This window comes from Daphnia pulicaria, chromosome 12, assembly GCF_021234035.1.
Source record: "Daphnia pulicaria isolate SC F1-1A chromosome 12, SC_F0-13Bv2, whole genome shotgun sequence".
Lineage (NCBI taxonomy): Eukaryota > Metazoa > Arthropoda > Branchiopoda > Diplostraca > Daphniidae > Daphnia > Daphnia pulicaria.
Genome location: NC_060924.1, coordinates 2,976,721 through 2,988,821, shown reverse-complemented (window position 1 = coordinate 2,988,821; position 12,101 = coordinate 2,976,721). Strand labels below are relative to the sequence as shown.

Below are 12,101 nucleotides of genomic sequence, written 5' to 3'. Positions count from 1 at the left end.
CTAATAGTCAATTTAAAATCAGAGACGGCGTAGTAAAATTTCTAACTCAGTCTGGCCTAATTAGTCGAATTTAAATTCCAATCCACCCTTCCTCCCTCCCCCCCCCCCAACTATCTATGTGTTTACTCTTTTTCATAGTCTTTTGACTATGTCATGTGAATCTACAAGAAGATCTCAATCAATCGTTCGGTGCGCAAAGGGCTCGTTCTTACTTGCCCGTAATCCGAAGACGTGGACTGCGCTTTAGCAGCCCCCCTCGGTGGCACTGTTAAAACAAATATCATCATCATCAAGTGAATTTTGTGTTCCATTTGAAGTTCTTTTTTCTAGTTTAAAATCAGTTTGAGTTAGATTGTCTTAATGGTATTTGTAAGTAATCAAAACAATCATCATAATCCTGAAGGAGTGGGTTCAGAAAATGTCAAAATAGATACATACAGACTTTGAGACTGTTGCAGCCCAAACAGAATGTTTGGAATTTTAGAGAGTTGTTTTATCCTGTTTACTACCTGTATTGCAAGTATTACATAATTCTTTTATTGTTTAAATTGCTACATTAATACTTTTCTTACAGGACAAGTCAAGGAAGGATAAATAATCCTACGAAGAAGACCACACCAAGGCCTTGTTGAATTCACGAGTAATATCAAGGAATACAAAGGAACTTACAGCTCTTAGCACACATTTCTTCACAGCAGTATTGTAAGTATGAGAAGTCAGAGATTTAAAATACTATCTAGTTAATACATTGTAATTTTAAGTAATTAAAAACAGCCCGTAAATGGAATGGACAATTGAAGCTGTCAGCATATTACCCTGCTAGCAATTTTACGTTGCCAGGACGGACTGTGTGTGTCCTTTCCGGACGATGGGATATCCCATCGGTCCATCCTGAGTCCGTACGCGGGACATCCAAATGTCGCGCCCAAGGATGTCCCACCGTGGACAGTCAATGGACGTCACCACAGGACATAGTAGGGAAAGAAAATTTTGGGGATTGAAGAAAAGAAATTGGTGCGGGTGAGTCGGTTCACCCATCCAACTACTTCTTTCACCGCTGCTGCTGCATTTTTATTTCTTTGCCACGTCTTCATCTGATGTGGCATATTTACTTATTTCAATTGTGCATAGAATAGAATGATAACCTAGTTTTTATATTTGTACTTAGTAATAAAGTTTTAGATTGAATTATTGCAACAAAATTTTAAGGAGAAGAGAATATTAAATATGGAATAAAGCGAAGATTTTATTTCAATATAATATTTACAAAAATTGATGTATTTTTTAAAATTACAAAGAAATCATATCGTAGATTTACAGATAATTAAGTTTAAATAATGTTTTATAACACCGCTCATCTCCAATATGATATTTATAGACTTCATCATGTATGGATTATATACGGTGGGAACTGGGAAGGTAGATGGATGTCAACAGGACATTCAATATTTATTGTCCTAAATGCGTCCAACTTTTCCGTCCTTAGGACGTAAAAATTGGACGTCTATTTGACGACCAAAAAAAATTATCCTATGGATATCCCTAGTTGTTCCCAAAAGGGCGAGACGTCCCTTGGATGAAGGGACTAACATAGGATATCCCATGGATATCTTGTGCTAGCAGGGTATAGGCTACCAATACACACGAAAGAATGGTCCACCAATAAAACTTTTGCCAGTGAATTCATGAATTCAATGTACTGATTTGGTTAAAAATAGTAGTATGTATGTGATTTCTATCAGTATTTATTACTACTGTTCTTGCATACATTTTAATTTCATATTTTTCTTATATAGTCAAATGAAAAAAATGGTCTGGAATGGATACCCCATCACAAGGAAGCTGATGCTCATATTTACAGCTTATCTTCTGGTTATTTGACCCAGTTATTATAATGTGTAATGCAGGAATTATTTTCATGAATATAGCACTTTTAAAATGAAAATATCATCTTGCTCTTGTTCTTATTTGATTAATTCGGATTAACTCAGAAAACTATTCTCAATAAGGAACAAGCCTCGGAACAAGCCTGACTTCCGCTTACCATTCAGGCGCATTCCGGGCAAAGAGATGAACTAGTTGAGCCGCAACTACCTCCCGATTTTCAGATGTCTTGGAAAACATTGCGTATGCATCTGTTCGTGGCGGATTCGGTATTCGTGATAAGGTTCCGCATAATCAACCTGCTCCAGTACCGACATCTACATTTTTATCTCTTGTGATGTAATGCAAAAGATGATGGTCAATAAATATAAGTCAATCACTTGGAATTTCCCGCCTGCCTGTCCGCTTCTTTAAAATGACCGTTTAACTTTCGAAAGCGCATCTTTGCTATTGCTGTCGTATGGGGTTTTAGCTTGGGTGATATTTTAGAAAAATAAATCAAAACGAGAAACTAGTAGCGTAATACTAGCGCACGAAAACATCATCATGAAAGTGAAAACTTATTCACCGTTGATTACAGATACGCGCAAACAAATTAGACTTTTTCTGACTTCATATTCGGATTCAGCGTGAAAAGTTGGGTAGGAAGTATAAATTTTATTCATTTTGGCGGTAGCCTGCGGGAGTTATTGGTTAACGACACTTTTTTTTAAAATTTTAAAAGTGCTATATTCATGAAAATAATTCCTGCATTACACATTATAATAACTGGGTCAAATAACCAGAAGATAAGCTGTAAATATGAGCCTCAGCTTCCTTGTGATGGGGTATCCATTCCAGACCATTTTTTCATTTGACTATATAAGAAAAATATGAAATTAAAATGTATGCAAGAACAGTAGTAATAAATACTGATAGAAATCACATACATACTACTATTTTTAACCAAATCAGTACATTGAATTCATGAATTCACTGGCAAAAATTTTATTGGTGGACCATTCTTTCGTGTGTATTGGTAGCCTATAATATGCTGCTGACAGCTTCAATTGTCCATTCCATTTACGGGCTGTTTTTAATTACTTAAAATTACAATGTATTAAATAGATAGTATTTTAGGGTGTGACTAAAATGCGCGTGCGCGCCTTCGCGTTGCGCGGCTACTAATATGCGCGTGCGCGTAAAAAACTAAAATGCGCGTCAAAATTTTCCGGAATTTTGCGCGCGACCACACTAAAATGCGCGCAGGACGAAGGGAAAATGCGCGTTAAAACACTAAAATGCGCACATGGCAATAGGAAAATGCGCGCCTCAACACTATAATGCGCGCGAAGTGGGAAAAGGGATATGCGCGCCAAGAGCGTTTTTACTTTTGAATATGCGCGCACGTTCATTTTAGTCACACCCGTCCGAATTGAGTCCTGACTGTCCTCAAAATTCATATTTTCACCTGGTTCCTGATGGGTGTATAATAACTAACAATGATATGATAACTAACAATAATAACTCTAGCAAATGACTCCACCAGTTCACAATCTCGAAAAGTATTCCCTGGGGTGTTTGTCAACAATCACTTACACACCCACCCAATCCCCTTTAGCAATTCTGCGCGTATTTGTACAGACGTGAGATTCCAAATTATTTATTTTCCCACGCACAAAATCGAAGCTCGCATTCAGAGTTATTGCGCGTATATCATCCGATTTCATTATACTTATATATTTAATACATTGTATTTAATTAACAATAGTTCTTTATTTCAAGGCATTATTTTTTTTATAGGCCTATTCAAAGCTATTGCCTATTTATTAACTTTCCGGCTTTCCAAAATGAATCCCATTTAGCCATGTCCTCTTTTTTCCTTCATTTCTAATTTTACGTCCGCTCTAGAATGTTTCATATTTTGAGTTGAAATCATTTGTTTCAGTTTTATCAAATATTATTCAATAGTTCGGTTTAAAAAGGAGAGAGAACGCATTACACAACAAAGAAAAATTTCAAACATTGAGTGCAATTTTATACTATTTGTAACATTTGATTGATTAAACAAGATTCCTTCGGTAATATCCTTCGGTAATTTTTTTAAACGTTAAAGAGACAGAAAATAAAGGTTATGGTAGAATAATACATACTATAACGCTTGGAAAATTCTGTTTCCCTTTATTCTCTTTCATAATTGATTCTTTATAACTAATTGACTAATAATCTGTTAATATTATGAGTGGTGCGACTTAGGTGTGGCGGAGGCTTCGCCCCGCCACCCCACGTCGCACTTTATGTTTAGATTAAGTTTTAGCAACATTTATTACTATAGTAACATGGAATTGGAAAAATTATTAGTTACATATAAACTATAAAGAAATGGATGTGGTCTTATAGCAGTTAGATTAAACCACCACTGAAAAAATCTTAATTCAGGCATATAACCTAAGTGTTTTATGATCGGTTCCGAAATCGATACCGATGGTAGCGTCGCTAGCGATATTACCATAGCTTTACTTCGTCTTTCGTTACATTGTTTGGTGTACACAACAACAGGACCACGCTTTCCCTCAGAACTTATGTCAATGTTGGTCTAATGGCTAGTAACCCGGGCTGCCACTCGTATGGTTCGGGGTTCGAATCTCGATCAAGTCATTTAGAAAATTTAAATTTCTAACTTTTGAAAAATTACACTTATAAAACTTTCGGAGGTAAATGGAAGTGGAAGATCGGTGGTAACTCTTCACGACCGCCAAAAGATCTTGGTGACTGTGGAGAGGACAAGGGAAGAAGAGAGAGATGACCCAGAGCTTCAAAATGAGTATGATCAAACATTTTTAAAATGTTCCTCCTCAACTTCTTGGTTGATGACTTACTGTTAAAAAAAAGGGAATAGAAATTTTACTTGATCAAAAAATTTATTAAAATCAAGATGATCAATTTCCCGATAGGGATTCTATCGCCAAACGACTAACCATACGTTACCTTCATTTCCCACCCCACCCCACCCCACCCCACCCCACCCACTCCCACCCACCTCCCACTCAGGACGGGGGGACGACGGTTTTTCCTACGGCTCGATGGCTGTTTCGGGGTTTTTCACTCGATTTCTCTCTGGGAGGTGGCGCTGTTCCTCTCGGAGAGATAGGGAAACGATTTTTTTCTGGGGGGGTCCATTAAGGTTTTATACGATTTGCGGGGGTTTTCGTGACGTTATGCAAATCGCGACCGTCTTGTAGAGGGGATGTTATTACAAGGCAACGTCGTGATCCCGGTTCGATTGAGATAAAGGGGTGTGTGTGATTTAAATGTAAAAAATAATCACCTTTTTTTAGTTAATTGTTCTCCCGACAGGTGGTTCTGACGTCAATCGATAATTCAGGGCCGACGAACTCTAACGCGGCCTTGTAATTGGAATATTATAAACAAAACAGTGAAATAAAACAGTGAAATACAAATCACAAAACAAGGCTCAACAACAAAAAACAAAACAAAGCTCAACAATTTATGGCTGGCTATTAATCAACTAAGTTTCCATCTGAAATGTCATATTTTATTCAGATAGAAGAACTGTTGGAGGAATTCTGCTTAAAAAAAGGTATTTCATTATAAAATGTGAATGCATATCATTGGCTTAAGTTGTAACTTTCAATCTTGTGTGTGTTTTTCTTTTACCCCCGGCAAAAGTTCTTGTCCTGATGTATTGTCGCGGGCAGGTTATACGGGATTCACGTTGACACGGCCGATCAATAAAAGTAGTTCACGGAGCTGGCTTGTCTATAACACTGGCTCAGTCTCAGAGAAACACCTTCACTGTCGTCTCTAATCTAATCTAAGCTCTAATTCACTAAGACGACAGTGCCCTTCACCATTTACACCAACACAGTAAGAAGTCTGGGAGAATAATAATCAATAGAAGAACTCGGGGTTAGATATATATAGGGAAATTTAGGGGTGACCCCACTCCGCCAAGGAATCGTCAGGATACGTAGGGGTTTCGTCTAGGGTCACCTTACATGCTATTCTAAGAAAGACATAGGTTAAGTCGTAAAACGTTTGCATTTAATTCCATTTAATTCCAGTCGTCAAGCCCATACAAGTCTCTGTCACCTTGTACGTGACAGTATCAACACTGGTGCAGAGTCTACAACAAGCCTTGGCCCTTGAAGCTACCAAAGCTTCATTTTCTGTCAACAGCCAGCAATACAGAAGTAAGTATTTAGTAATGCTTCTACTATTGAGAATACAAACTAATTTGTAATTTGTTGTTTGTGTTTTAGGAAAGCGGTGAAATTACGTGTGCAATGAGTGATGGAGCTGCTCATGTTCTACGCTGCTTGAAAGTCTGGTATGATCTTCCTTCTGCAGTTCTTCTGGATGTTCGTCACCTTTGTATTCACAACTCCATTATGCCATAAGGTATTTTCTTTGATGAGTGTACATTCAATACCGATGTTCCTAATAACCAAATTTTGTCTCAGCAGTGCCCTGTTTGTCACAAAACGTTCCGTCTCAAATCCACTTTGATGTCTCACTTGAATTCGCACAATGGGACCAAGGCGTTTGAGTGCCCTGTCTGTTGTAAAAAGTTGGCCAGTCAGGCAAGCCTTGTTCTTCATCAAAGGTGAGTTCCAGTAAATCATAGTCGGTTTACGTCTGCAGTCTGAATAATATTGTATTACACATGACTAAATTAGGCTCCATACTGGGCAGCGACCTTATTGCTGTCAGTTCTGTGGCAAGCAATTCCGACATCGGAGTTATTTAAAAGTACATCTTCAGGCTCACCAGCGATCTACCAAAAGCATAACTAAGACTGCTCTCACATCGGAATTTGAGCCTCGAATAGCGAACGGTAGCTTAAAAACGGGTGCAAATAAATCTGAGACGCTAGCTGAACCATTAGAACTAACCGAGTCGGGTAATGAATTCATTGCAAAGCTGCAAACCAGTTGGCGTGTTAAACAATTAATGTTTATCCTATTAGGAATCCTCCCGAGACAACCGGTGAATGCCCAGCTGTTCAGTAGATCAGAGGAGAAAAACGGCACGCGACAAATCCGTCCTTTTAAATGTTTGCTGTGTGGCGCTGCTTTCAAGAAATCTGCTCATCTCAAATTCTCAACCAACACATACAAACTCATTCGGGATTGAAACCTTCCACTTGCAACATCTGCCTCCGGTTAGTTTCTTTTTGTTGTTAAACAAAATTGTGTTAAAAATAACTGCTTCATAAAATTTATTTATTAATCTATCATAGGAATTTTGTTTCCAAGTGGGTTCTCAAAGCTCCCCATCTAACGCACGAAAGAACGTCTGCCCCCAACTTTCAATTCTCGGAATGCAACCAATAGCTGTTTTACTACGCGGGGTACACGGAATCAACATAAAGCAAGCCATAGTGATTCCCGGCCTTTTATATGTCCTTACTGCCAAAAGTCCTTCAAGACTTATTCGGTATGTAAAAAGCACGTAGGGACCCACACAAACGAAGTCAACCATATGGTAAAGCAACTCGCAAATGGGTTCATTTACAGTTACAAGCTAATCGATTTTTTTTTTATTGTTTGCAGCAACAAGCGCAGCCCTCTTCAGAACTTCCTGAAGTTTCCATTGACGCGGAGGCGCTCGAAAATTCAACAACATTGCCACCAATGTCTGAAACCCAAACCGAATCACACTGGGATTTGGTAATTATTTTAAAATGTCGATAGCTTTCAAATAATTGAATTTCATGTTGGTTTGATTTTCTAGTTGAATTACGAGCCAAGCAACATGCCAGCTGATAGCAGCACAACTCCCAAGTGACGAATCTACTTTAAATGGAACGAGAGAAGTCAGCGGCGTACATAGTCTTCCTTGCACGACGTCGACCTTGAGTGATGCTTCCTCCTTTGGTCCCATGCAGCTAGGCATGGAATGCGATGGTGAGGAGGCGTCCGGTGTTACCGACGCTCCAGCCTACTCTGATCTTCCAACATTGTACGACAACCAAGTTCTGCCGCAAAGCTTTACTTTCCAGGATTGAAAACCCGTACGTTGGATCAAAGAGGCAGTTAATCTTCAACTATTTTATTTTTCCATTCGCAGGAATCTGAACTACTTACTGCACCAACGGAGGATTCTAAAAGAGAAGAAACCAAGTATGTACAGTATCCTCAAAAAAAATCCGAATGCGATTTTTTTTGTGGAAACCATCTAGCGGTTGGTGAAGTAAGTAAACATTGCAGAAGTTAAGAATTGTGCGGAATTTGCTGTCAAAACTCAAAAATGGAATGACGAATGGCGTCTGCTTCTATGATTCAGTTAAAAGTGGTTGCCTGTGCCTGTGCTCTGCCCCGGCTCCAAGCTAACGTGCCCCTGCCTAAACTTCACTTCCGCGGCTCTACGTTGAATGTGACTGTGTTGAATGTTACGTGATGAAGACAACAAATATTGCTTTGACTGTGATGCCAAAGGTTTCTTTTTAAATAACAACTTAAGTGATTTTTCTGTTGCTAAAAATTGTATTTATATCTAGGACCAAGATGGGCTTCATGGAATCTTGGAATTTTCTTATGTATCCGTTGTGCAGGATTTCATCGGAACTTGGGGGTGCACATATCTAGAGGTGTGATAATTAAAACTTGTAAAATGCCAAAGTTTCAAAGCTAAAGGTTTCGTTTGTTTAAACTCATAGTTAAATCAGTCAATTTAGACTCGTGGACCCCAGAACAAGTAGTTGTAAGTATTAACATTTTTTAAATTTTGTATCATTAGTGTAAGCATTAAATTGTATCTCAATTTGACACTATAGTAACACAAGTTTGATCTTTTTAGGCATTTCCTCATCGATGAGTCATTTATTTCTCAAACTACATTACAGTCCCTGCAGCAAATGGAAAAAAGCCGAGCAAGGGCAGTGTATGAAGCCAACCTTCCTGATACTTTTCGAATGCCACAGACAGATTCAACCCTGGAGGGTTTCATAAGAGCAAAATATGAAGCTAAAAAACACATAGCCAAGTAATGCAATTGATTAACTGTTGATTTTATTCTAGTTTTCATTGGAACATCCATATTTTTTTTAGAGAATGGGTTTGTCCACCGACAGTGAAGGTGTCATGGGATGCCGAGATTGAAATGGAAATGAAAGGAAAAAAGGAAGCCAAACGCAAGACCAATGAAAGTCCTGCCACCACCCTCGAGTTTCCTCCTAGCCAACCGTCGTCACGCACTCCTCGGACTGCTGAATCGACGTCGACAATCAGTTCAACTTCCTCATCAGCGGTAAAAGAAGTTAATCTACCGGCTCCGATCGAAGTGCCATCCCTACCTGCACCTACCAAAACTAGCTCGGCCGCTCAAGACCTATTAGGATTAGGTAGATTTTACTTCTACTATGCATAATACGATTGACCACAGTAACGTAAAGTTAATTTTTTACAGATACGGCAATCAACAGCTCAACAGGGAATGATTTATTTGGTGGATTATTAACCAGCTGCCACTAATAATGGTAGTACTAACAATGTAATGGGAGGAGCCTCGAAAAATGCCGACGAAGACAGTTTTTTCAACCAGAAAACACCCAGTACAACGGAGAAACGCATATTGGACCAGAATTCATTATTACCCTGTATAACCAGGGCGGTGCAACCACTTCTGTTGCTGTTCCACCTATGCAAAATATATTTGCTTCTTAAGGTAGTGGAAAACATTGAAATATTTCGACGTTCCCATTCAAAACAAAAAACTCTTTTCATTTTCAGGAGTTTATTCGACTCCTCAACCGTCATACATACCCAATCCTTCAATGAATCAATCGGCATTTGGATCGTCTCCGTCAATGAATCAAACAAACTGCATGATGGCTCTACGCTGTCGCGGTGCTACTGCACCTAGTCCCAGTCTACTGAACAGTGCCCCAGCCTACGTCATTCAGCCTCATCCCTTAAACAATCTGCCCCTTCCTACAACAATATTTCTTTTTATTGTAATATTTTTTGTGTAATGTTTGCTTTATTATTAATAAGAAGACTGTAAATCATTTTTGGCTCTTGTCTGTTGTTGCTCTCTCTTAATGGAATCTCCGAATTCTACCAAAACACACAGTTCAATTCATTTGTTTGCATTGTATTCTTCCACTATATTGCTTAAATCAAGCCATAAATATCCTACAGTGGCAGACAATACATAATATTCATTTTCCACGAAAGATAACCAGGACGATTCAATTTCGCCCCACAATTCATTGAAATTACCTATCCCCGGATTGGTCATGTTGAATTCTTTGATGAAATTCCGCCAAATGGATGTCATTGGCATGATTTCCGTACTTTGCGTTGGCCACAATATGCTTGACATGTCCTGGGATGCAATCCATGTTTTCACTCTTTTGGATGAATGAATGGGACTCCTGAAATGGACGATGGTTCTCCCGACAGCAGCAACGTTTTGCAAAACACCCAAATACTGGTTGATGCTGCGAGGTTCTTCAACGTGGTGGATCTCTCGTGGGCAATCGTATGACACGCACCCGGTAACCAGCACCGATCTTTGACGGGAATAGCGCATTGGAATTGAAATTAAATCTCCTGCTGCATTCAATCTGAAATTTAAAAAATATTATAAAATCAAATCAATAACCGAATCACACAAATCAAATTTACAAATACCCAAATCTATGGTCATCGATGAAAATACAATTTTTCCAGAAAGAAAAAGATGATGATGCAAACTGCACGGCGAACAACTGTTGTTGTGACATGTTCAAGAATGGTGATGGGACTCACGACGAGTTTCACCTTTTTATAGTCTACCGTGTTCTCACACCCTTTTTCTACCGTCACAAAGGGTATGGGGGTTGAAAATAGAAAAGAAAATAATATGCGTTTACAAGTCAGAAATGGTATAGTTTCTAAGTATATTTTTGCACCGGACGTGGCCAAGGCCACTCAATCAAAATAATGTTATAAGAATTAACTAACGAAGGTCATACATATAGCTAGGCCATAGTTTACTCACCCATACCCCGTAAAATAACCTGACTTTACCTATCCCAATATTGCTCGCATCAAGGTCGTATAGAAATGGAGCAAGGGGGGTGGGGGGGTCGTTCAGTCGTTAGAAAAATATCGGCTAAAGTTAGTATTTAACAGGTATTTCATTCGTCACCATGTTTCGTGCTGATCGTGGCCGAAAACATTTAAACGATCAGGAACGCGCAAGTATTATTGCGTTTACGGAATGTGGTAGAACCGTTTCTTTTATAAGTGAGCGTATGGGAATATCGTGTAGTACCGTATCTTTATGGCAAACACGTTATCGCGAAACAGGGGAAATAATTAGGCAAAGGGGTTCCGGTAGACCCAGAAAATTGACACCTGCAGATGAAGAAAATATCGTTCAGGCGGTCGCTGCAAAACCTATCACAACAGCGCAAGAAATCGCAGGCAAGTTTAATGTTATATGATCGCATGAAATATAATTAACATTGTTTAAATGTCGTAGATGTCGTCGGTGTTGTTGTGTCACCAAACACGATCATAAGTGTTCTTAAAAAAAGGAATATTCATCCCAGGCGTGCTGCGCGTAAATTATTTTTAACGCCACAGCACGCAAATTTGCGCTTAGAGTTTGCGTTCCATTTTGCGAACGCACCCGAAGCGTATTGGGAAAATGCAATTTTCACGGACGAAAAAACCTTTGGGTAATGTTAAGATACATTTATTTATAATACATAATCTGAATCTAATAGCAAATTCATGTTAGATCGGACGAGTGTGGACGAGTGTTTGTTTACCGGCTTGATGGGACCCGTTTCGACAAAAACCACGTCCAGATAAAAGACCGGAGTGGAAGAAAATCTGTTCCCGTCTGGGCATGGTTTTCCGCAAGGGGGGCCGGCGATTTCGTCCGCATTCACGGAAAATTCAACTCTGAAAAATATCTGGAAATCCTGGGAGACACCTTACTTCCTTCAGTTCATCTTAGATTTCCAGAAGGGATGCGCATTCCGTTTGTCCACGATAAGTCTCCCATTCATGGAGCCAATATCATCAAGCATTGGTTTGAAGATCATCCAGAATTAGATGTTCTTCCCTGGCCGGCTAAGGGGGCAGATCTCAACCCGATCGAGAACGTTTGGGGTGACATCGTTAAAGACTGCGAGTTTTTTCGACCCCGTACTGACGACGAAGTTTTTGAGAGGGCAAATTCTATTTGGGAGGGTTACAGAAACAATGCAAACTATT

At 39.2% G+C, this 12,101-nt stretch overlaps 1 protein-coding gene and 1 long non-coding RNA gene across 2 annotated transcripts; both read left to right on the top strand.

Annotated features, from left to right (window-relative positions):
* The first annotated feature begins 6,749 nt into the window (after positions 1–6,749).
* On the top strand, positions 6,750–7,666 carry LOC124316651. The gene is made up of 5 exons (XR_006911914.1): positions 6,750–6,787; positions 6,854–7,048; positions 7,127–7,371; positions 7,440–7,556; positions 7,621–7,666. It is a non-coding gene; the product is annotated as an uncharacterized LOC124316651 (long non-coding RNA).
* Positions 7,667–8,197: 531 nt separating this feature from the next.
* LOC124316530 (stromal membrane-associated protein 1-like) lies at positions 8,198–10,062 on the top strand. The gene is made up of 7 exons (XM_046782529.1): positions 8,198–8,324; positions 8,387–8,476; positions 8,546–8,589; positions 8,732–8,871; positions 8,937–9,229; positions 9,295–9,552; positions 9,618–10,062. Exons 1-6 carry the CDS (start codon positions 8,276–8,278, stop codon positions 9,357–9,359), a joined length of 681 nt encoding a protein of 226 aa, XP_046638485.1. The 5' UTR covers positions 8,198–8,275; the 3' UTR covers positions 9,360–9,552; positions 9,618–10,062.
* The last annotated feature ends 2,039 nt before the right edge of the window (positions 10,063–12,101 follow it).

Coding starts and splice junctions, on each gene's coding strand:
- LOC124316530 (XM_046782529.1), top strand. CDS start 8,276: ATGTTACGTGATGAAGACAACAAATATTGCTTTGACTGTGATGCCAAA. Junction 8,325..8,386: donor CTTTGACTGTGATGCCAAAG/GTTTCTTTTTAA, acceptor ATTTATATCTAG/GACCAAGATGGGCTTCATGG. Junction 9,230..9,294: donor TCAAGACCTATTAGGATTAG/GTAGATTTTACT, acceptor AATTTTTTACAG/ATACGGCAATCAACAGCTCA.